Raw genomic sequence first — 23,272 nt, 5'->3', positions numbered from 1 at the left:
CTCTTCTTCCTTTCCTTCTAGGTTTTTTTAAAAATTGTCAATTTCTTTTATTTTTTTTTTTATGGTAAAAAACACATAACATAAGATTTTACCCTCTTAACTTTTTTTTTGTGTGTGAGGACGATCAGCCCTGTGCTAACATCTGCCAATGCTCCTCTTTTCTTTTTGCTGAGGAAAACTGGCCCTGGGCTAACATCCGTGCCCATCTTCCTCCACTTTATATGAGATGCCGCCACAGCATGGCTTGCCAAGCGGGACATCGGTGCGCGACTGGGATCCGAACCGGCGAATCCCGGGCCGCCGCAACGGAGCGCACACACTTAACCGCTTGCGCCACCGGGCCGGCCCCTCTTAACTATCTTTAAGTGTACAGTACAGTATGTTAACTATATGCATATTGTTGTGTGACAAATCTCTAGAACTTTTTCATCTTGCAAAACCGAAATCCTATACTTATTAAACAACTGCTGCCCATTTTCCCCTCCCCTAACCAGTGATAATCACATTATGAGTTTACTTTAGATACTTCATATAGATGAAATCATGTAGTGTTTTTCTTTTTGTGTTTGGCTTATTTCGCTTAGCATAATGTCCTCAAGGTTCATCCATGTAGTGTATGACAGGATTTCCTTCTTTGAAAAGGCTGAATAATGTTCCATTGTATATATATATACCACATTTTCTTTATCCATTCGTCTATCAACGGACATTTAGGTTGCTTCCACACCTTGGCTGTTGTGAATAATGCTGCTATGAACATTTGTGTGCAAATATCTCTGTAAGATCTTATTTTCAATTCTTTTGGATACATACCCAGAAGTGGGATTGCTGGATCTTACGGTAATTCTATTTTTAATTTTTTGAGGAACCTCCATACTGTTTCCCATAGTGGCTGTATCATTTTACATTCCAATTAACAGCTCACAGTAGTTCCAATTTCTCCATATCCTCATTAACATGTGTTATTTACTATTTTGTAGATAACAGCCATTCTAATGGATATGAGGTGATATCTCATTGTGGTTTTGATTTGCATTTCCCTAATAATTTGTGATGTGGAGCATCTTTTCATGTATCTTGTGGCCATTTGTATGTCACTTTGGAGAAATGTCTGTTTAAGTCTTTTGCCCATTTTTTAATCAGATTGTTTGTTTTTTATTGTTGTTAAGTTGTAGTAGTTCTTTATATATTCTGAATATTAGCTCCTTATCAGGTAAATGATTTGCAAATATTTTCTTCCATTCGTAGTTTGCCTTTTTACCCTGTTGATTGTTTCCTTTGTTGTGCAGAAGCCTCATTTGTCTATTTTTGCTTTTGTTGCCTGTGCTTTTGGTATCATATCTGAGAAATTATTGCCAAATTAATGTCCTCAAGCTTCAGCTTAGAAAACTCTGGCCATTCCTGTAGACCAGAAAGAAGAAATAAAGTCTTTTCCTAAATATTCTTATTTCACTTCTGTTTTTAAAAATCTTGTATAGAACAGTCCATTTGTCCAATGTTGGGTTACTCTCTCCTACAACCTACACGTTTAATAAAACTTCATTAAAATAATATTAATAGCTAAAATGTATTTCTTACTTACTATGTGCCAAGCACTGTTCTAAGCATTTTGCATATAGCACCTCATTTAATTCTCACAGCTACCTTATAAAATAGCTACTGCTATCACCTCCATTTTGCGGATAAGGAGAGGCACAGAGAAATTAACTTGTCTAATCTTAGAGTTATAAAGCTTATAGCTATTCTACTGCCATTATGATCAAATGCCTATTGTACATAATGATGAAAGTGAGTCTCTTGGTAATAATGCCTGAAAGATAAGATATTAAACTTAGTATTTTATTAAACTTCCCCATCACGTTTTTTATCATCATAAAAGAATTTTACACATCATAGAATTCTATATATTCACCTTTCCCAAAACTGAATGAATCATCTCCAGTGCAATTACTGTTGAGTTCTTGCTATTGAGTTCTGATAACCATGTTCTCGTATTCATTCCTCAGGTCCGGGTATCGATCTCTTTGTAAATCTCTTGGATTTATTTCTTCCTTTTATATTGCTATTACTTGGCCTAATTCTTCGTCTTTTCACACTGACCTGTTACATGATTGCATGTCTGTTGCTTGTCTTGTTCCCCTGCAATCCATACTACATACTCTAGATTAGTCTTCCTAAAATAGACCTTTATGTCACTCATAAATCCATTTTTTGGATTTACTTAATCTTCTCATCCTTCCTGTCTGATCTTCTCTACTATCTGCATTCCTGCCTTTGAATCTTTCTTTTGTTTGTGACTTTCCACTTTCCTTACTGAATCCCAACCATCCAGCTAGTTAGTTCATTCTTTGTTTAAGTAATTAAAACATTTATTATTACAAAATTATATATGTACAAAGTTTAAAAGAAAATCAAACTGTACAGAAAAGCTCCTCCCCTACCCCCAAATGTAAGTTACTTGAGGACAGAGACTGTCTACTTCACAGGTATATTTTCAGTGCCTAGAATGGTGCCTGACAAATAGATGATGTTTACTATATATTTATCTTTGGAATGAAAAGTGAACGTCTTCCTCCTCTCATATCCCTCCCTCCATTGACTAATATTGGAGTATTATAAAGACAGTAAATAACACTCCTTTCTTCCCCATATGAGTTTGGAACCAAGTAAGAGAGATAGAGGGACTGGCCTGGTGGCATGGTGGTTAAGTTCACACGCTCCACTTTGATGGCCCGGGGTTCCCGCGTTCGGATCCTGGGCGTAGACCTACGCACTGCTTATCAAGCCATGCTGTGGCAGGTGTCCCACATATAAAGTAGAGGAAGATGGGCATGGATGTTAGCCCAGGGCCAGTCTTCTTCAGCAAGAAAAGGAGGATTGGCAACCGGTGTTAGCTCGGAGCTAATCTTCCTCACCAAAAAAAAAAAAAAAGAGAGAGAGAGAATCAGAATATCAGCTTTAGTGCAGCCATAAGCTAGATTAGAGACTATAGTTTAGATGTGCAGCTATATGGACCTACTAACAAGCTAGAACGTAGGCTCCGTTAGAGCTGGGCCTCACTCTTATTCTGTTTGCCTCTATATCCCCAATATCTGATTCAATAAAGATTTTTTTAGCTTCACCCTTGTATTAGGCAGCCTTACCAACCTAGTTACAGGGAGATCTAGGTACTATAAGACTTTCCTTGAGGTGCAGGCAACTTATCTACATGAACTATTGCTCTATGCAGGCAGACATACAAAAAGAAGCCCTGAAGAGCTGATGCCAGCATGCTGCATTTCTTCCCTGTAAAACAGTGTCAATCCGTCCTCTCCCAGGAGAGTGGAAGGACAGAGAGAGGCTGGAAGTGTTCTTCCTCTGCTCTTCCCTCTGATAGAGCGCAATAAAAATTCCCTCTCTTTGGAAATGAGGAGTAGAATGTCAATGTCCCCTTCAAATATCTTTAGGTTACTGTTATTGAAGTTTTAGAATTTTTGGTTATTTTATGATTATCTTTATAAATGTAAATAATTTACCTAAATGTCCATGTCTTGACGTATCAACTTTATATAGTATTAATTGAAACTCTTCTATGCAGTATTAAATTAGTGCATTTATACTTCCTTCTAATTTTTCCGTTTTTTTCTTTCTAAATTTTTTTTCTTCCAATTTTTGTAAATTACGTTATTTTTACATTGCTAAGATTTAAAAATATTTTTGTGTTCAGTTTAAGTTTTCAAGATTTGTTTTAGTTCATTTAAAAAACTGATGACTAACAGCATTTACATTATTATAATTATGTGATATTATAACATTAATATTAGATAGAGCCAAATAAATGAAGAAACCTAATCATCTTGTGAAACCCAGCTTAGATCTTGCTTCTGGGTGCAGTTTTCCCTCACTTCTCTAGCATTTGGGGAAACCCAGTGGTTTTGCCCTTCGGTGAAATTCCATATCATGTGTAGTATTATCTGCACCTCATTCAGCACTTATATGTGACTGTTGTATCCAGTTCTATTTTCATGTTAAGTTCCTTAAGGATAGTGGTTTGTGGTTTCTTATGTCTTCATATTTCCTACAATGCCTGACATAACAAACACTTTGAAGATATTAAACATTTAATAAGATAAATTTGTGTAAAGAGCATAATCTTTGTATAGTTACTGAGTATAAAGAACCAAATTTGGTCCTGTGTTTCCTTCTTTACCTATATTTATTTTTATGAATATATTAATCAGATATTAACTATCTGCTTGCTATATACAAGGCAGATATTGGGTATTGTAGGAAGTACAAGAATAAAGTAGACAAAGAGCTTTTCTTGTAAGTATAGGGGAGGCAGAACTTTGTATCTGCCCTCCTAGAGTTTTCGGCTGGGCCTGAGAATTAAATTGACATAAGACATTAACAGGAGAAAAGCATACAGATTTTTACATGTACATACATGGGAGCCCCCACAGGGAAATGAAGACCCAAACAAGTGGCAAAACCTAAGTGTTTATATACTAGGTTGAACAAAGAATGGCAATTGTGGAAAAGTAACTAAAATTTATATAGAGACTAAAGGGAGATAATTGTTCTTTAAGAAGGTCTGTACAAGAGTTCTCTCCGCCTCAACTCCCGTCTCTGGTGATAATGTTTCTTTCCTCCTGGTATAGGGAGAGCAGCTCTCACATGGGAGTTTCATCTCCTGCTTTCAGGAAGTAAAGGGGAGTTCAGAGTGCCTTTCTTGCCTCTGCTGTTTTTCAGGTAGTGTTTAGCTCAAAATAATTCTTATGCCAAATGGCATATTTTGGAGTGGCGTATTCTGCTACCCTTTAAAATTTAGAGCCTACAACAGAAGGTGAGGCAAATACATATAGCTAATAGTTGAATCAAAAGAGATATATAATATACTGAGGGCATCTGGGATGGAAGAGGTGGCATTTGCCTGGGCCTTGAGAAGTAGCATTGAGTATGTGGAAGTTAGTAAAAACAAGTAGGTGAGAAATAGTGGGGCTCAGTAAATAGTATATTTCATCTAGAAGGTGGGTGGTGTGAGAAGGAATAGTAATTGAAGGCTGGGGTCAGATTGTAGAGTATGGGAGAGTGTATCAGATAATTTTATCCAAAATGATATATATTTAGGCCACGATTCTTTCCATTAGCAGGTTTACAATAGCGTGTTTTTGGCCACATCCTTGTGATTCAAACTGATTTTGTTCATTTGTTCTTTCATAGTTTGGTGGCAAACTGGTTACCTTTGAGAATGTCAGAATGCAGTCTCAGCAGGGAGCTGAGCAGCAGCAGCACCATGTGTTCATTAGTCAGGTTGTAACAGAAAAGGAATTCCTCAGCCGATCGGACCAACTTCAGCAGGTTGTGCAGTCACAAGGATTTGTCAATTATTGTCAGAAAAAAATTGATGCTTCTCAGACTGAGTTTGAAAAAAATGTGTGGTCCTTTTTGAAGGTAAAGTTGGTTTTAAAACAATTTTATTTCATTATCTGCAAATTTAACTGTTTCTGTTATATTCTAAATCTTTCTTCCTATTAAAGAAACAGTTGGAAGAATGTGATTTTAGGAATTCATGTTGAAATTAAAGAAACCTTATGAAGTGCACATGACCTAACTTTTTATGTCAAGAGTTCTTCCTTCTCTGCTTTGAAAAGCCCAATATGAAGTACTTTTTTTAATAAGTAAAAAACAATATAATAGATGTATTTAAGTGAGAGAGACATAACATTCAGTAGACGTATTTGAAAATTAGAACATAAAGCTTAGTATAATAAAAACATAAAATATTTATTTTCTGTAGTAGATCCAGTTAAGGAAAACGGGAAAAGAGGCAAGAGGTGTAGTGGAGAGAGGTTGGAGGTGTTTCTCATCCCTTTTACTCAGTTCCATTTATGGCGGTAGAGTAAAAAATAGAATTTTCTGGTTGGTCATTTTGCCTCCGCTGGAATATCTATTTCTTGATACTGAATTTTCCAAAGAAAAGAGATCTTGAATACAATAAGGTTGAATTCTAAAATTATCGAATTTATTTTTATATTTTGTAATTAAATAATAATTTTGGGAAAGAGTTTTAGGACATTGAATGTTCCACATTGTGTGAGTTTTGCATTTATATAGCCTTTGGACACGAGTTAGTTTGTATTTACAAAAGTTACAGTTCATGGGGCCAACTCGGTGGTGTAGTAGTTAAGTTCACGCAGTCTGCTTCAGCAGCCTGGGTTCGCAGGTTTGGTTCTTGGGCACAGACCTACACAGAGCTCATCAGGCCATGCTGTTATGGCGTTCCACATACAAGGTAGAGGAGGATTGGCACAGATGTTAGCTCAGTGCTAATCTTCCTCAAGCAAAATATGAGGAAGATTGGCAACAGATGTTAGCTCAGGACCAGTCTTCCTCACCAAAAAAAAAAATTATAGTTTAACAGTAAGCTTTGTTCAACTGGGATAATTAATTACTAGTATACTTACTATTAAAAAAAGCTTGTTAAAAAATAACTGTTCTTTGGATTCTTTCTTATAGTGAACCTTCTAGTTGATATAGTAGGCTTTAGATATAGTAGACTTTAGATATTTTTAATCATTCTACTTGGACTTTTTTTTATTCATTAAAAATTAGGCCTTTAACTGCAAGTCTTTGTTTCAAGAATATGTATTTTTTAAAGGTAAACTTTGAGGATGATTCTCGTGGAAAATACCTTGAACTTCTAGGATACAGAAAAGAAGACCTAGGAAAGAAGGTAAACTTTTGGGAAAGGTAAAAGGCTGTGCTTATACAAGTAAAATATTTATGTAGCATAGGTGTTTTTTTAATAAAGTTCTACACAGATTGTCTCAAATCATTCAATAAACATTTAATAAGAATTTGTGTTTGGTTGCCAAAGTTTTGAATACATACTGTTAAAAGTGAAGCTCCACACTATACTTGGATTTAGAAGTTGCCAGGACCACCCTTAATTCAAACCTGATTTAAAGAGCTGTGTCAGGGAGAACTAGGCTTGAAAGATAAGAGGCTGTGAACCTCAAACACTGGAAATAATGCTTCAGTTTTAACAGGGTGTGTAACCAGTGGCCCTCGGGGAAAAGAGAGAGGGCAACTGTTAGAGATCACCCCGCATGGACTACAGCTTAAGTCATGGAAAATAGGGTACTGTTTCAGACTATTAGGATTTTCCACCCTAGCTCATTATGCCTTTAGCCCACAATTCCCAAACTGTGTATTGAGTTGGTCCAGCTAACAAGTAACTAGTAAATATTTTGCAGCAGGGCCAGGGTATTGTACTGAACCTGAATACACAAAAAGTCCAAGTGAATTGCTTAATATTTTAATTAAAAAAAGACTCCCTTGTAAAAACAGGAAGTCATATTTCAGTTTTATAGTTTTCTTCTCAAAGAGAGACTTAATTATTATTCCACAATGTTGACATGAACAGCGGTAAAAACGTTGACTTTGGAAACCTTGAAGGAAATAGATTCTTTGACGGTGTGATGTGTATTAGCCCTCTGTCATTCTTTGAAAGTGACTCAAGTTTTCTGTAGCATTACATGGTTGTCGCGATCATGGTGCAGATTGGATACTGCGCACTCCAGGCAGGGCCCGGCATGTTGGAGATTTCTGCTCCTCTGATATCACACGGACCTGGGGCCACATCACAGCCGCACTGCTTACTGGCTTTGTGTCTTTGCTTACTCCTTTAGATTTTTTATATTTAACTTTATTATTAGTCTAAACTGCTTGATTGTATAACTTGTTTAGATTTGCAGGAGATTAATATGAAAGTTTTACTTCCTACCTGCTAGCAAAAAATGAGGAGATAGAATCTGATTGTCAGAATACTTCTAATAGCAGTTCTTTCTATAGTGAGTACCTGAAGAAATATTTTTTCAAATTAACTGTAGTTATTTTATTTAAAACAAAGTAGAAGAAAACATGCTTGTTTTGAGGTTAGTTTTGTGATTGAATAGCCGAGTGAGATGACATGTGAGCAGTAGAACTCCACGTGATTGAAACTAGAACCACTGAGAATCAGTTCTGCACAGGTTTTATTCTTTTCTTAAATATACTATCCCGGATCTGAACTTCTGTGGATTTTTGCCAGTGAAAATGGAGTAAGAGGTGAAGATTTGCTATATGCATTGAAATAGAATTCCATTTAGTAGGCAAGTTGTTGTTTTTATTTCAGATTGCTGTGGCCTTGAACAAAGTGGATGGAACAGATGTGGTAAGAGAGCCATCACAAATAGCTGCCTTCTAAAATTTGGTTTAGGTCATACCAAAGAAGGAAATGTAATTTTAGAAATTTATCTGTTTTATTGCTTTACAGTGTAAAAATAAATGCTGATTGTAGATATTTTAATAAATGAATAATTCTCATTTTAAAGTAGCATAACTTTAGCTAGTAGAGCATTCCTTTTTCTTGATGGTATTTGAATTTTTGCAAAAGAAGAAAAACAAAATCAATGACTACTCAGATACTAGGTAAGATCTTTGTTGCTGAGGAACACTTGGTAGGAAAGAAAGGGCAAGTCTTAGCAGTAATGGCTCTTTCCTTTTCCTCTAATGGTGTTTCTCAAATAAATTTACTTAGTGTTGCTTCTTATGATTAAACTTGCTCTGAATGTCGTTGGTTGCGTCTTTTGTCTTTGCTTGTTCACTAATACCTTTTAATGCTGCATTCTTCAACTTCCTCTGTAATTGTTTTGTGTACCAAAGGCTCTTAAAGACTCTCATCAACTAGCACAGAGTGATGGGGAGGAGAGCCCTGCTGCTGAAGAGCAGCTCTTGGGAGAGGTATTTACTTTTTTATTTTTAATTACATTAGAAAAATATGTGATATTTATCTCACATTGAAATACAGAAAATTTCTTGACTACTTGTTCCAAAATAAAGCTGGAGTATATTGTTTTCTTCGAGGTGTTTCAGGTAGGAGTCTATTTACTAATTTGACAGAAGTATCATCTCTGAAATCTTTAGTTCTCTGACCTAGCTTCTGGATTATATGGTTTAAAATTAACAGTTGATGTGAGATTAACTTAATTTGGTTGGATGGATATCAAGATGTCAAACTGAAAAGAGATTTTATTCAGAAATCCACATTGCATTGCATATAAAGTTAATGCTTTTTCTTGGCACATTAATATTTAGGGCCCACTATCAGTGGCGTAGGCTTCTGAATTAGTCTTGAACTTTGAGTCCAAGAAGAGAATATTTCACTAAATAAACTGATTGTCATGATTTACTATAAACATGTCTTGAGTTGTAGTTGACAGTTTTTCTATAACTAGTTAAAAAAAGAGTCCTTGAACAGAGTTGTATCATTCATTTTTTTCCTTTTAATTTTATGGGGTTTTTTAACCACTAACAAATAATTCTGTAATTTACTTTTCTTGCTTTCTAATTATATTTCGTCTTTGAAAATAATCAGGTTCTCATTTCTCGTCTCATCTGTGACTTTCTCATTGTTCTTTGTGGTGTGGGGATATCCTGACTATGGAATATTTCTTACAGTCTTTTACTAAGTTATAAAAACAATTCATCAGTAAATTTAGACTAGCCAGCCCTGGTGGTCTAGTGGTTAAGATTCAGCTCTCTCATCGCCCCGGCCCAGATTTCTCTCTGTCAGGGAACCACACTACCCATCTGCCAGTTGTCATACTGTGGCAGCTGCATGTTGCTGTGATGCTGAAAGCTATGCCACTGGTATTTCAAATACCAGCAGGGTCACCCATGGTGGACAGGTTTCAGTAGAGTTTCCAGACTAAAACAGACTAGGAAGATGGACCTGGCCACCCACCCTGTGAATAGCAGCGGAGCCTTGTCTGATATAGTGACGGAAGGTGAGAGGATGGCGCAAAAAAGAGACCACGTGGAGTTCTGCTCTGCTGTACATAGGGTTGCTGGGAGTCGGAATCGACTTGACAGCACTAACGACAAAAATTTAGACCATTACAAGATGATTATAAGAAACATTGTCCTTAAAAGTGGATCTTCTAGCGTTTGCTTAACCTGAGAATAAAGGATATAGGGAAAATCTTACTAAAAATTTGAACTAATTTTGGGACTACCTAGACAGAATTGTAGGATACATTAAAGAAATGTACTTCCATTTGTGTACCGATAGATTAACTGTTATCAAATAGAGGACCATTTGAAAATACACTCATGAATTAATAGGTAACAATAATATGTATTTAGAAAAACAGTAATCATCAATGTGTACTTACAAAGTATTTGAAAAAATTTTCTTTAAGGAGGTAAAATCTTCCCCTTTATCTTGATGATGCTATTTGTTTATCAAACATAGTAGCTTACACACTGAAGATACTCAACACATAATAAATTGTGCATTTTTATCTTATGTATATTTCAGAAGTCTATAAATAAAGGTTTATTAACTGTTTTTGGAAAGCAAATTTGAAAAATTGTGAGTTGAAAGAAAGAAAAGGTTTTTTTGATAAGTTTGTTATGAATATAATCAGATCAGTATCTGGTTTATTCCTTAAGGTGAATACTTCAGTTGTAAAATTTTTTTGAGTTTTTAAATTCTAAAATGCTTCTCTTTAGTTGGGGAAAGAATTAAGGTTATGGTTATTCTCTTGTAATAGTCAATATTAATTAATTAAGTATTATATACAGATGATGCTATTTACTCCTCTGCACTAAAATTGCCCAATCCAAAAATGCCCCTGGCTTTGAATGCGAGGCACTTACATTCAGATTGTGTAGGCAACACAAGTGTGGAAGATAGGTATTTTATCTCATGCAGCACAGCTATGTTTTTATTTAAAAATTTCTCTGTAATCTCTTTGATATATTTTATTTTTTGTCTTCTTTTGAATTTTTATGCATAGAAAACAAAGTGTTTCCCAGCAATATGCCTCCATTACATTTCTTTTTTTCTAAAGAAAGAAAGTATTAAATTTGTTTTTACGCAGTCTTACAAGTTGTCTTTAGAAACTTATAGCAAAACTGTATGTATTTTTACCAAACCAACCTGCTGTTCCAGGTATGACTAATTTAAGAGAATACAAAATCTGTAATTGAATTTGAGTATATTAGTAAACAGTCTGTTTGTATTGCATTTATATAAGGACACCAAGTGATTTTTTTTTATGACTAATTCAATTAAAACAAAAAGACCCTGTAACTAACCCTAGTGGACAGAAACTTTTAGATGTGTAGAAACAGGGTTGTTTTAAAATCTAAATATAGTATAATTAAAAACATGTATATTTTGCCTGTTTCAGGCTACTCTTAGTTGAGATATTTAAGAAAACAAAGATTCTTCAGCTTCAGTAACTTCTGAGCTACCAGTAATGGATAGGTACACTTAAGTTTGTTTAACGTTATTTCTGATGACTTTGGATTTTATATACAATTGTATAACGGGAGTTAATACTTAGGGAAGTCATACATCTTCATGTAAACTTGGATCTGAAAACTTTTCTGGAATAACTTGGCATGTCATCTAGTCAGTAGGTGAATAATCATATGTAAATTTTTTTGCCAGTAAATTGTTTCACAGTTTCGTTCTGGCTAAATTGCTGCCCTTTCCATCTCTTTAGCACATTAAAGAGGAAAAACAAGAATCTGAATTTCTACCGTCAGCTGGGGGAACATTTAACATCTCCATCAGTGGTGGTAAGTACCTATTGGTTTTGATTTCTGACTTTTTTTTAACCATTTGAAAGCAAATAGTCCCTAAGTTTAAGTTAGAAATGCTTTGTCACAGGGTGTAGAGGGTTGAAAAGAAGAACTCAGTTATCATTTAGTATATGTAATCAGTGCCTTGGAAATGGTCATATGTTCTGACATCTAAGTGATACATAAACTATAATGATCTTTACTATTCTAGTTTAAGCAATCTGGAAAATGTCTTATTTTACCTGATTATACTTAACATGCATCTCAGTATATTTCCATAGATCTCAACAGCTTGTGTTAGAAATTAATCCCCCAGTAATATTCATAAATTAATATTGTGTTCTCCATTGATATATGTATGGTATTTTTTCTTGTAAGAAAAAATTTTGTGTAACGTGAGTGTATTATTTCTTTATTGCAGATATTGATGGTTTAATTACTCAGGCTTTGCTGACGGGTAACTTTGAGAGTGCTGTTGACCTTTGTTTACATGATAACCGCATGGCTGATGCCATTATATTGGCCATAGCAGGTGGACAAGAACTCTTGGCTAGAACCCAGAAAAAATATTTTGCGAAATCCCAAAGCAAAATTACCAGGGTATGTTATTATAAAAACAGATAAACAATAATATTTATCTGATTGTAAAAGCAGTACACTCTTACTATAAATAATTGAAATGCAGAAAAGAGTAAAGAACAAAAAACTCACCCATAATTTCTTGACCCAGAAATAGTTATTGTTAATAGTTTGGTGTGATTATTCTAATTTTTGTTCTTTGCATATATAATTGTTAAAATGAAAAATAGTTTTCATATTTTTATCGTAGAAAAGTTAGAATGTGGAAAATTTTAAAGATAAAAATTTTAACACCCCCTAATTCTTCCGTCAGATTGGTATGTATCTTTTCTTACCTCTTTCTATGTATTTGTAGAATTTTTTAAAACAGAATGAGGATCAAATATGTATATATGTTTGTGGTTTTACTTATAGATATCATCACTTATATTGTGAACATTTTTTTCCCATATCATTAAAGATTCTTACAAAAATTTTTAATTGCTGTATAATATTCTATAGTAAAGATATATTATTTCCCTTATTTTGGGGTGTTTGGGTAATTTCTAGTATTTTCATAATATGGGTAAGATAGTGATAAACATTCTTGTTGTGCCTAAAGATTTGTACGAATTTCTAATTGTCTAATGAGGCTGTAGGCCTAGGAAAGGAGTTTCCGGTGCAGAGGGTCTGTACATTTGTAAGCCCATGCTTGATGTTATTACATTTCTTTCCATAAAAGTTGTCCCAGTGTTCAGTCTCATCAGCACTGGTCGTTGTTGTCTCCCCAGCCTTGTCTTGTGTTGTGCCCTCCCCTGTTGTCTTAGAGCCACACTGGCTGCCTTGCAGTTCCTCGTACACTCCATGTGCCTTTCTCCGTCGTGACTTTACACCTAGTGTTCCTTTGGCCTGGGATGTTTTTTCTTCCTGATGAAGTTAATGCTGACTTTATGTCTCAGATGTCTGTATACTCAGAAAGTTTTTCCTGATCCATCAGACCAGGTCATGTCTTCCTGTTAAATGTTTTGATAACACCCTATACTTCTCAGCATTTTATACAATATGTTTGTGCGATTTTTTTTTGAGGAAAAATACCATCTTTTATTTCAGTTGGTTCAAAGATATACTTCACTTTGCTGCTGCTTTATTCTGCATGAAATAGTGTCACAAGTAGTTTTGAAAGATATTATTGGTTAGCCAGAGTTAATTTTTATTAATATACCAAAGGCTTTTAATTCTCCCTTTGTTTTCCTTTCCCAAGCTAATTACTGCAGTGGTAATGAAGAACTGGAAAGAGATTGTTCAGTCTTGTGATCTTAAAAATTGGAGAGAAGCTTTAGCTGCAGTATTGACTTATGCTAAACCAGATGAGTTTTCAGCCCTTTGTGGTAAGAAAAGGAACTTTATATTTATATTACATATATGGCATATATGTATGCCATATACATATGGCATATATGTATTCCCACATATATGGGAATATATATGGCATATATATTCTCATATGGCATGGTATATTGTAAATAAAATTAATGACGACTTTTATTAGAAATTTTTGTAAACCTACTAATCACAAATAAGAAAAAGAGGTTCTCATTTGAATACTTTTCTTGGAATTATTAACTACATTACTTCCCCATACCTAGTCATTGTTATTAATAATATTGTTTAATGATTTTGGTTTCAGACAGACCAGCCGTGGAATCTTGCCTCTGAGAGTTACTAGCTGTATGACCTAGGAAAAATTACTTTCTAAGCCTTAGTCTATTCATATGTAAAATTATACATAATCAGCTCTCACTTAATAAATGTTAGCTTGATAAAATTAATAATTATAACATTTGAGTAGAAATTACCATTAAAGACCATGGTTAAACTGGTGGCTAAGGAATAATATTCATTATTTGCAAGAACAGAAGCTTCAGGCTGCTAGTATAAGAACCAACAACCGTGTGCTACTTTGAAGGTATTATGAGAATATGAAAATTATATTAACTTTATTATCATAAATAATTTATAGCAGTCTTAGCTACCATTGATGTTTATTTCAAATGCGTCATATTTTAGTCTACTGCTTACAAAAGTTATCTGATGTAATGAAATGGAGTTAAATGTTCATTAGGATTTTTCTGTTCAAATATTATTCCCATTTATTATTTTTTCTAATACAATTAATGGGAATCCATTCTGCAGCAAGATATAGACTCTTGTGAAATCATTTATTGTATACAGTTTGTCACACACTTCCATTCATTTAACAAATAAATATTTACTGAGCATTTACATGACAGAGTGATTTTGTCTCTTCCTGCTACTTATTGGTTGTGAAGTTTAATCTGTACTTGTGAAAATATTATTGGGCTGCTCACGACCTCATATACAGGTTGCCTTGGATATAATCTTGTTTTGTTTTCCTCTTGATCTATAGATCTTTTGGGAACCAGGCTTGAAAGTGAAGGTGATAGCCTCCTGCAGACTCAGGCGTGTCTCTGCTATATTTGCGCAGGGAATGTAGAGAAACTAGTTGCATGTTGGACTAAAGCTCAAGATGGAAGCAACCCTTTGTCTCTTCAGGTTAGTATCTTTGGAATGAAAGGTGCTTCCTTTTTAGTGTTGTCTTTCACCCTCCTTGTATTCTAAAAATTGATTTGTTCCAGAAGTTTATCACTTTCACCCTACTTATTTACACATTAGAAGTTTTTGTGTTGGATGATTATGTGTATTTATTGTTATATTTGGAGGGGCAAAGTTTGAGATGATGGGATAGTAACATGGGGTTGCTGCAACTGTTTGTGAGATCATGGTTGTGACTTGGTAGTTTATTGGGGGAAGTAGGTGGCAAGAGCATGAAAACGGGCCTAGGGTTTACCTCTTCTTACTCATGCTCCCCTCTCTGCCTCCAGTGACCCTGTCTGCCTTGGGCAAAGAAAGAAGCAATGTGGGGTAAGGAATGGGAGGCATCCCCAGTACCAGTAGAGAATCTTCATGGTTAAGGGAAAATGGAAGTAAGGGGTAAAATGGAATCCCATGTAGCACCAGTACCCGGGCAAGAGAGGAAGTGAAAAAATGTGGGGACTGTTCTCAGGCACTGGGTAACTATACGTTTAGATTTTTGTCCTAAGCATTTAATCAGCAGAGTCTCATGATATTTCAGTCTAATATTTATTTTTCTCTCTGGAAAGAGATTTTGTCAGTAGGGTTGTTGCTTTAAAGATCACTCTATTGAAACTGAAAATCTGGTACGACATCAAGATTTTCATTCTAAGTGCTTCTGAGAGAAAACACACTTGTTTCACACTCCTGGATTTGTGTGCCTATAAAGGGCAGGATATTCTTGTGCTTTATACCTGAAGCATAGCTCCCCATTGTTGAAAGAATTGGTCTTGAAGAGCAACATGAGAAACTGGGTGACATTTGGATGTCACCTCGTAGTAGTACTGTTTTTATAGTACATATAGATAGTATGATGTGGTCTCTCCTAGTTCCTCCTGTACCTACAGGAACACAGTTTCTCCCTTCAGACCTCTGCGTATCACTTTCACTTTGGATATATGCCTGTTTTAGCTCACAAGACAAGTATCTGGCAGTTTAAGGATGTTTAGGAGAAGGTAGTAACCTATACCCCATCCATGAGTAAGAGACCTTCCTCCTTACTTTTTCAGTTCCGTAAATGGTGGTCAACTATACCATACCTTTCTAAGAGAGATGATGATAAGTACTGTACTTCTAATAGGTTTTGGAAATCTTAGTAATTCATTATCTTTTCCAGCTTCCTCTCATACACATCTTGGTATCTTTGTTTCTCTTTCACTCTTCCCTTCTTTTTCTCATTTAGGATCTGATTGAGAAAGTTGTCATCCTGCGGAAAGCTGTACAACTCACCCAAGCCATGGACACTAATACTGTGGGAGTTCTCTTGGCTGAGAAAATGAGTCAGTACGCCAATTTGTTGGCAGCACAGGGCAGTATTGCTGCAGCCTTGGCTTTTCTTCCGGAAAACACCAACCAGGTAATTAGAATTGATCATTTTTCTTCTTTTAATGTCTAAGTAAAGTGAGTCCAGTAAATAGCACTCAGTATTCAACATAAGCATACTAGTAGGTGGAATGTTTGGGAGCAGTTGAATTTCCATTACCTGCATGTAGGTGAATGTTATTAACAGTTCTTCAAGGATCATTTACCCAAGCTGTGTCAGAAAGGTAGGATGCTCTTGTAGTGTGATAGGTCCCTTTGTACTGGGGCATAGTATTTGAGGAAAATAAGTGGGAAAAGAACCAACTTTTTGTTTCTTTAGCCAAATGCTGATGCTGTGTATAGGGTTCTTTGTATGAGTCTTCTATGTTGAAAAGCTATAAATGTTAATATTAATGTTAATTGAACAAATGGGGTTCTAATTTTTAAATTCCCCACAAGTGCCACCCCAGATATTAGCAAAGAAATTCATTCTATATGCCATTTCAGTCTGATACCATCTGTGGGTGAGTATATTTTTAAAGTATTCAAGGCAGAGGGAACTACATTACATTCCTAATTTAGCGTCTTCATTTGGTGTGCAGTAAAACTCAGGCTTTTTCATAATTTTTGTTTCAATTCAATTCAATAAGTAGCTGAACATACAGTGATGAACAAGAATTGTTCTTGTTGAACAATTGTTCTTGATGCACAAGCTTTCTAAATTGTTAATGAGAATATTAGATAGAATAGCAACATAGTCTTTATGTTGACTTTGGCATAGTAGTTTTTTGGGGTTTTTTTGTTTTTTTTTTTTTTGTGTGTGAGGAAGATCAGGCCTGAGCTAACATCCATGCCAATCCTTCTCTTTTATTTGCTGAGGAAGACCGGCCCTGAGCTAACATCTATTGCCAATCCTCCTCCTTTTTTTTTTCCATTTTTTTTCTCCCCAAAGCGCCAGTAGATAGTTGTATGTCATACTGCACATCCTTCTAGTTGCTGTATGTGGGACGCTGCCTCAGCATGGCCGGACAAGCGGTGTGTTGGTGCGCACCCAGGATCCGAACCTGGTCCACAAGTAGCGGAGCACACGCACTTAACAGCTAAGCCACGGGGCCGGCCCCCATAGTAGTTTTATATGACTTTTTACTTAATAGGGTCTCATTATTATATTGAGATATAAGACCCTTTATTTTAAGACTAACTTAATCTAAGACCTTTAGATCTTCTAGCCTCAGAGTTAAACTCTATTTCAATGCGATTTATAACCACATACATTTTCTGTACATTAGTCCTCATGCTTTTCTTTGGACTTTTAACGAGCATTCTTTATGCAAAAATCATAATTTTGATGTTACTTCCTCCTGCATATCGCAGTAGACACTTAGTGTTTTCTGGGGAATATGTCCTGAGACTTTGTGATGTCATTATATAATTCTCCTCCATAAAAGGCAATAAAGTATACCTAAAAAGTTTAAATGACGTCTTGAAACCTTTAATGAATTTATGGAAATCTGTACTTTTTAAAGATATTAAAATTCTTGCTGAAATATGTTAACATTGCTTTTTTGTTGTTTGTTATTATCTAGAACACGTATATGGTCAACTCATATGTTTTGTAGATCTGGATAATTGTAGATGTGTATAAGCTACCCTAAGTTTAACATCTTACTCTCTTAATTTATTTCAAACATCTCTTTTTTAAATTAATTTTCGTTTCTTTCTTAGATCACCATTTTCTTCCATTACCATCTTTAGCACTTGATTCTCTTTGGGGACCTTTTTTCCCTACAAAGAAACAAAGTTAGATCTTTTTAACTACTTTTGTGATTTGCGAGAATTAGTTGAGTACAAGAAAACAACAAAAGAGCAGTGATGATAAACCACATTGATCTTACATACTACTCTGTGGCGGGCAGAATTCAAATCTCAGCCTGAGTTAAATTACAAGTTACACTATATATCATGGACCTTTGGTGTCAGTCTTGAGTATTAGAAACCATGATGTCAAAACCTAATGTACCAGGGTCTGTTGTATAATACACAGCATATGGACAAAAATCATATGCATAATCAAGCTTACTTTAAGAAAATCAACATGCTGTCATATAGTTGGGTGAACTCTTAACAATTTGCTTTGTTTTCTCCCATTGCTTCTTATAGCCGAATATTGTGCAGCTTCGTGACAGACTTTGTAGAGCACAAGGAGAGCCTGTACTAGGGCAGGAATCACCTAAAATTCCTTACGAGAGGCAGCAGCTGCCCAAGGGCAGGCCTGGACCAGTTGCTGGCCACACACAGATGCCGAGAGTTCCATCTCAACAATATTATCCCCATGTGAGTGATGTGCTATTCAAATTGGTGGTTTTAGTTTGTTGGGTTAGAGACCTTATCTGCTATGATAAAGCTAGACGACATATTGTTTTAATAGTTACACATTTTATATTCTTGAAAGTGGTTTTTTGGTGGTTGTTTTGTTTTGTTTTGCTGAGGAAGATTAGCCCTGAGCTAACATCTGTGCCAGTCTTCCTTGACTTTATACGTGGGTTGCCACCACAGCATGGCTGGCGAGTGTTGTAGGTCCAGACCTGGGATCCAAACCTGCAAACCCAGGGCCGCCGAAGCGGAACACGTTGAAGTTAACCACTACGCCACGGGGCTGGCACCTTGAAGGTGGTTTTTATGATCTTTTTAAAAATCATTCCTTTGATCTGGTCAAACATTATATTTTAGATATAAATTAACTTAAGCTCTCTAGGGAGATTTCTTCTTATTTTTCCATCACTCAAACTTCCCTTGCACGTGTACATCTGTTCTTGAAAATTCTACAGTTTGATTCATCTAACAAGTAAAGTAGCAGGAACAATTTTGTGGGTGATTTGGTTAATTTTATGAAATATTTTTAGAAAATAGTTTTTCTTTGAGTATTCTTTTCTGACTCATTAGTATAGGTTTGCTTTGTCTTCGGTGTCAGGGTGATAAAGAATATCCAGAATACAGACTCTTTTTGGACAACTTGGATATTAGAGAAAAGTGAATGATGGAATGTTTATGAAGCTGTCGGTCATGGAGAATGTGAAGATAATTAGATAATTCTTATTGATTAATTAATTTACTTATTAAGTTAAAATTACCAAGCATTTAGTAGCATAAAATATAGCCTCTTAATGTCTTTTACTATTTCATGTAGAAAATTATATTTCCAGACCAGCAGATAACCCTCATGTTCTTAAATGAGAAGTATATTTTCATAAGTAATAAGTGGTCTTGACTGATAACAAAGTTAACAGGTACTCTGCCCATTTTAAAATAGAACAAATTGCTGATAGAATTGACAGGATCTTTTTTACATTTCGTTCTGGAAAAAGTAAATATGAAATCATGAGAAACTAAAAAAAATCAATTCATGTTCTTTTGTCTATTATACTTTTGATTAGTACTTAATCAGGATAGATTACATTTGAATATAACTGTAAATGTCTAGAGAACTCTCTGTTTTGTTTTTTCATTCGTTTGACAAATATCTGAGAGCCTCCTCTGAGTGCCTGTCTTTATTCTACCTATTGAGGATATTGGTAAACAAAACAGATTAAATTCCCCACTCTTGTGGCGATTGTGCCAGACTTGGAAAGTCTGTGACATAGGAGAGCAAATCATATGATGGCTGGGAAAACTGAGAAGTGGAGAGGTCAAGCGACCAGCCAGAGTTTTAAGATATAGAGTTTGAATTTCTCAGCATTGTGTGGCTAGTCGATGGCCAACTTGCAATTAGAACTCCCAAGCACCTTGAGTTCTGCCACACTGTCTTTCAGGGTACCAAAGTAAGGCACTCTCTACATTGGAGGAAGAGAATATTTACTCTTTATGTCCTTGGGTTTATCTGTCTTTCTGGGGAAACATAAAAATATTGAAAGACTTTTGTTATACTTTGACTTAGCAGTTTCATACTTTAAGAAAAACAAATTCAATCATAAATTAAACAGTAATTTTTCTTGATGAAAGTTTATGAATATGCTGAATAAGGATACTAGCTTTTGGTTTTAGAGGAATATTTGTAGGCAGAAGTAAAGGGATGAAAGGGAGGCCAGATTAGTAGGAGTTCCACTCCCATTTTGACCAGCACATCTTTTCTATTAATTGTTTATATATTGGAGTTTCAACAACAATTTGCTTGACAAAAAAGATTTTGATGGCTTAAAAAAAAAACCCTCTGGACTGCAGGGTAAGCAGCATGGTGTAATGTAGTGAACACTGGCCTGGGAATCAGGATACTTGGAATCAGTCCTAGCTCCATCACCAATGAGTTGTGTGGACCTCAGCACGATCCTTCATTTCTCTGGGCCTTGGTTTTCTCAATGGTAAAGGGTGGGGATTAGACTGGATCAACTTGAATATTATTCTCTGATTGTATGATTCTCAGCCTCATATGGGACTAATATGATTTTTGTGGCTCTAATGAAATCCAGAAGAGGGAGCTTACAGCAATATGTTTACAGATCAAATAGTAGCATGAATACTATTAATGTTTCAAAATCACTTTTTTATTCAATTACCTTTTTTTTTTTGGCATGTCTTCTTTCTTTCCCTATTTACAGGACGTGGCTCTTCCCCCTTATTCTTGACACTTGAATGGCATTGTTCTTTGTGCTTTGATTTAGATTTTTATATTGATTTTTCTGCTGCCTCCCTCCACCTGTTTTGTTGTGAGTGTGTGTTGTTCTTCTGGAATCCCAGCTACCTGGAAAAGCAATTGCCTGACTAATGTATGCCATCTTTCTGCTCATATTTTTTGCTTTGCATCTGGCTATTAATGCCATTTGGGTTTTTTTTTTTCCCTTCTTTTAACATTTCCATTTTTTATTTTCTGTGATTGTATTTCTTTGTTCAATTCAGGTTAGAATTGCCCCTACTGTCACTACCTGGAGTAACAAAACTCCTACTGCCCTTCCCAGCCATCCACCTGCAGCCTCTCCCTGTGACACACAGGTATATCCTTCATTATTCCTCTTTGAGCAGAATTCCGCTCACTTAAATACATATAGTTATATAATCTCTGCCCCCTTTTCTCAAGTTCCCCTCCCCCCATCTGTCTGCCTGCTTGCATTTTAATGCTTTTAGGATCCAAGAAGCAGTTTTTAGCACAATTTATTTTCTTATCCCTCTCTCCTTCTTTTGTACTGCTAAATTGACTTGAGCTAGAAAAACATCAACCAAGGTTCCAACAGTGGTTTAAGTCTGGTTTCACTGAAGATTTTTTTCTTTTTCTTTTTTTCTTTTTGAGCACTGCAGAAATTGAAAAGAAGCTAAAGTTCCCTTGTGGCATTTATTCTTATATTTCCAAGTGTGGATTAGTGGCTGGAATTTAGTAGAGATGGAAAATCCTGGTGGCATATTATAAATATCATTGACACCATTTTATGAGGCTATTAGCATCTGTTGCCATTCATTGCAGTTATTACTTTGGACCTGTCTGATCTTTAAATCACTCAGAATGTCTTGCTCAGAAAATGTGTTCTGAAGGAGATAGAATGTAGAAAATGCAATATTTCTTATGTAATAAAATTAAAAAAAAAAACAATTCCATTTCAGAGATTATAAATCTATCTGGTAAGATTCTTGGTTCTAAATGTAATCCTCCTTTTTACTGTATTCTCATTTCCCAGGGAGAAAATCCTCCACCTCCAGGTTTCATAATGCATGGAAATGTTAATCCAAATGCTGCTGTACCTCAGCTTCCCACATCTCCAGGTCATATGCACACCCAGATACCACCTTATCCACAGCCACAGCGTAAGTAGCGTGACCCTGAAGTCCTTCCACATAGGCATGTCTTCTCTAATGTAGTAAGCGTTTACTTTGAAGCTCCAAAGCCATGATGAAATTAATTTTGACAAGTAAGGAAAGAACCATTCTGTGTAGGAGTGGAGTCCTTGCTATAGAGAAACATGGTTTCCCTAGGAAGCATCCTGAATCAACATGCTAGGAAACAGTTCCTGTGTCAGTCCATTCAGAATTGTTGGCTCCTGTTCCTGAGCCTTTACTAAGACCTATTAAACAGAGTCAGTTTTCCCATGATTTTGGTATAAAAAAATAGAATTTTAGAAATTATTTGGTACATATTCTTTTCCTTCAGTCAAGATGAGACAAATCATTTTTGGAAAAATGGTTCCAAGGGACATTTGTTGATGTTGTTTTCCATTTATTTTATTTTTTTAAGAAATAGACTTTATTTTTTAGAACAGTTTTAGGTTCACAGCAAAATTGAGTGGAAAGTACAGAAAGTTCCAGTAGCCCGCCTGCCCCCATGCACAACCTTGCCCACTTTCAACATCCTGCATCCCAGTGGTACATTTGTTAGAGTCAGTGAGCCTGCATTGACACATCATTATCACCCAAAGTCCATAGTTTACTTTAGGGTTCACTTTTGATGTTGTACATTCTATGAATTTTGACAAATGTATAACAATGACGTGTATCTACCAGTGGCTTTTGATTTTTTAGAAAATATTTACACTTGGAAAGTAAAATATCACCATTATTTTAAAATTTAAATGAAGAGCAAAAAAATAAAAATCTCAAAGGGGAAAATTATATGACTAAATAACTATTACAAAAACAAGAGGCTGTTTCCTAGTAAGAACTAATCTGAATGAGCATGTTCCATTCTAAAATGGATGTTCTTACTTAACATGAATACAAATTTGATACAACTTTTCACTGAAGTGCTCAACGTGAAAGTGCAATCTTCAGAACAGAACAAGTACAGTTCTACTAGGTTCACTCCATAGAGGTTCATACCTACCCCTGGTCATGCACAATGTGCTAATATTAAGATCTCTAATCTGGATTCAGGTTTTTGCATTAAAACATTAGTTGGCTGCCTGATTGCTTACTAACCAACTATGTACACTATGTAAAATATTATATAGTAATTGTTTTGTCAGGTAGCATAGAGAGTTGACTGTTAATCTGGAACTGCACTCAAACTCAGAATTTGAGTAGCTGATGATTTTACTAGATGTTGGAGAAGATAATTTGATTCATAACAGTAGTACTCACCCTATGGTGGGGGAGATCTTAAGCTGCCTAAAGATCTTGATCTTTAGCCTTTACTGTAAAGGGGAGTGCAATGGATGTGTAATTC

The 23,272-nt window shown here is 35.4% G+C and overlaps 1 protein-coding gene across 14 annotated transcripts in view; it reads left to right on the top strand.

The window, feature by feature from the left end:
- Window positions 1-23,272, top strand: part of SEC31A (SEC31 homolog A, COPII coat complex component) — a 69,554-nt gene that overhangs the window by 24,690 nt on the left and 21,592 nt on the right. For 6 of the 14 annotated variants that reach the window (XM_058547376.1, XM_058547374.1, XM_058547373.1 and 3 more), the window contains exons 11-22: window positions 5,203-5,433; window positions 6,641-6,715; window positions 8,159-8,197; window positions 8,689-8,766; window positions 11,541-11,616; window positions 12,041-12,219; window positions 13,439-13,565; window positions 14,606-14,751; window positions 16,013-16,186; window positions 18,292-18,465; window positions 21,022-21,114; window positions 21,792-21,918. In XM_058547376.1, the coding sequence (XP_058403359.1) occupies window positions 5,203-5,433; window positions 6,641-6,715; window positions 8,159-8,197; window positions 8,689-8,766; window positions 11,541-11,616; window positions 12,041-12,219; window positions 13,439-13,565; window positions 14,606-14,751; window positions 16,013-16,186; window positions 18,292-18,465; window positions 21,022-21,114; window positions 21,792-21,918 (1,519 nt within the window). The remainder of the gene's footprint in view (window positions 1-5,202; window positions 5,434-6,640; window positions 6,716-8,158; window positions 8,198-8,688; window positions 8,767-11,540; window positions 11,617-12,040; window positions 12,220-13,438; window positions 13,566-14,605; window positions 14,752-16,012; window positions 16,187-18,291; window positions 18,466-21,021; window positions 21,115-21,791; window positions 21,919-23,272) is intronic. The other 8 variants (XM_058547382.1, XM_058547380.1, XM_058547377.1 and 5 more) reach the window with 3 other exon arrangements.

This window comes from Diceros bicornis, chromosome 8 (genome assembly GCF_020826845.1).
Source record: "Diceros bicornis minor isolate mBicDic1 chromosome 8, mDicBic1.mat.cur, whole genome shotgun sequence".
Classification (NCBI taxonomy): Eukaryota; Metazoa; Chordata; class Mammalia; order Perissodactyla; family Rhinocerotidae; genus Diceros; species Diceros bicornis.
Note: the sequence above shows the minus strand (reverse complement) of the source record. Positions and strands in the feature narration are given on the sequence as shown.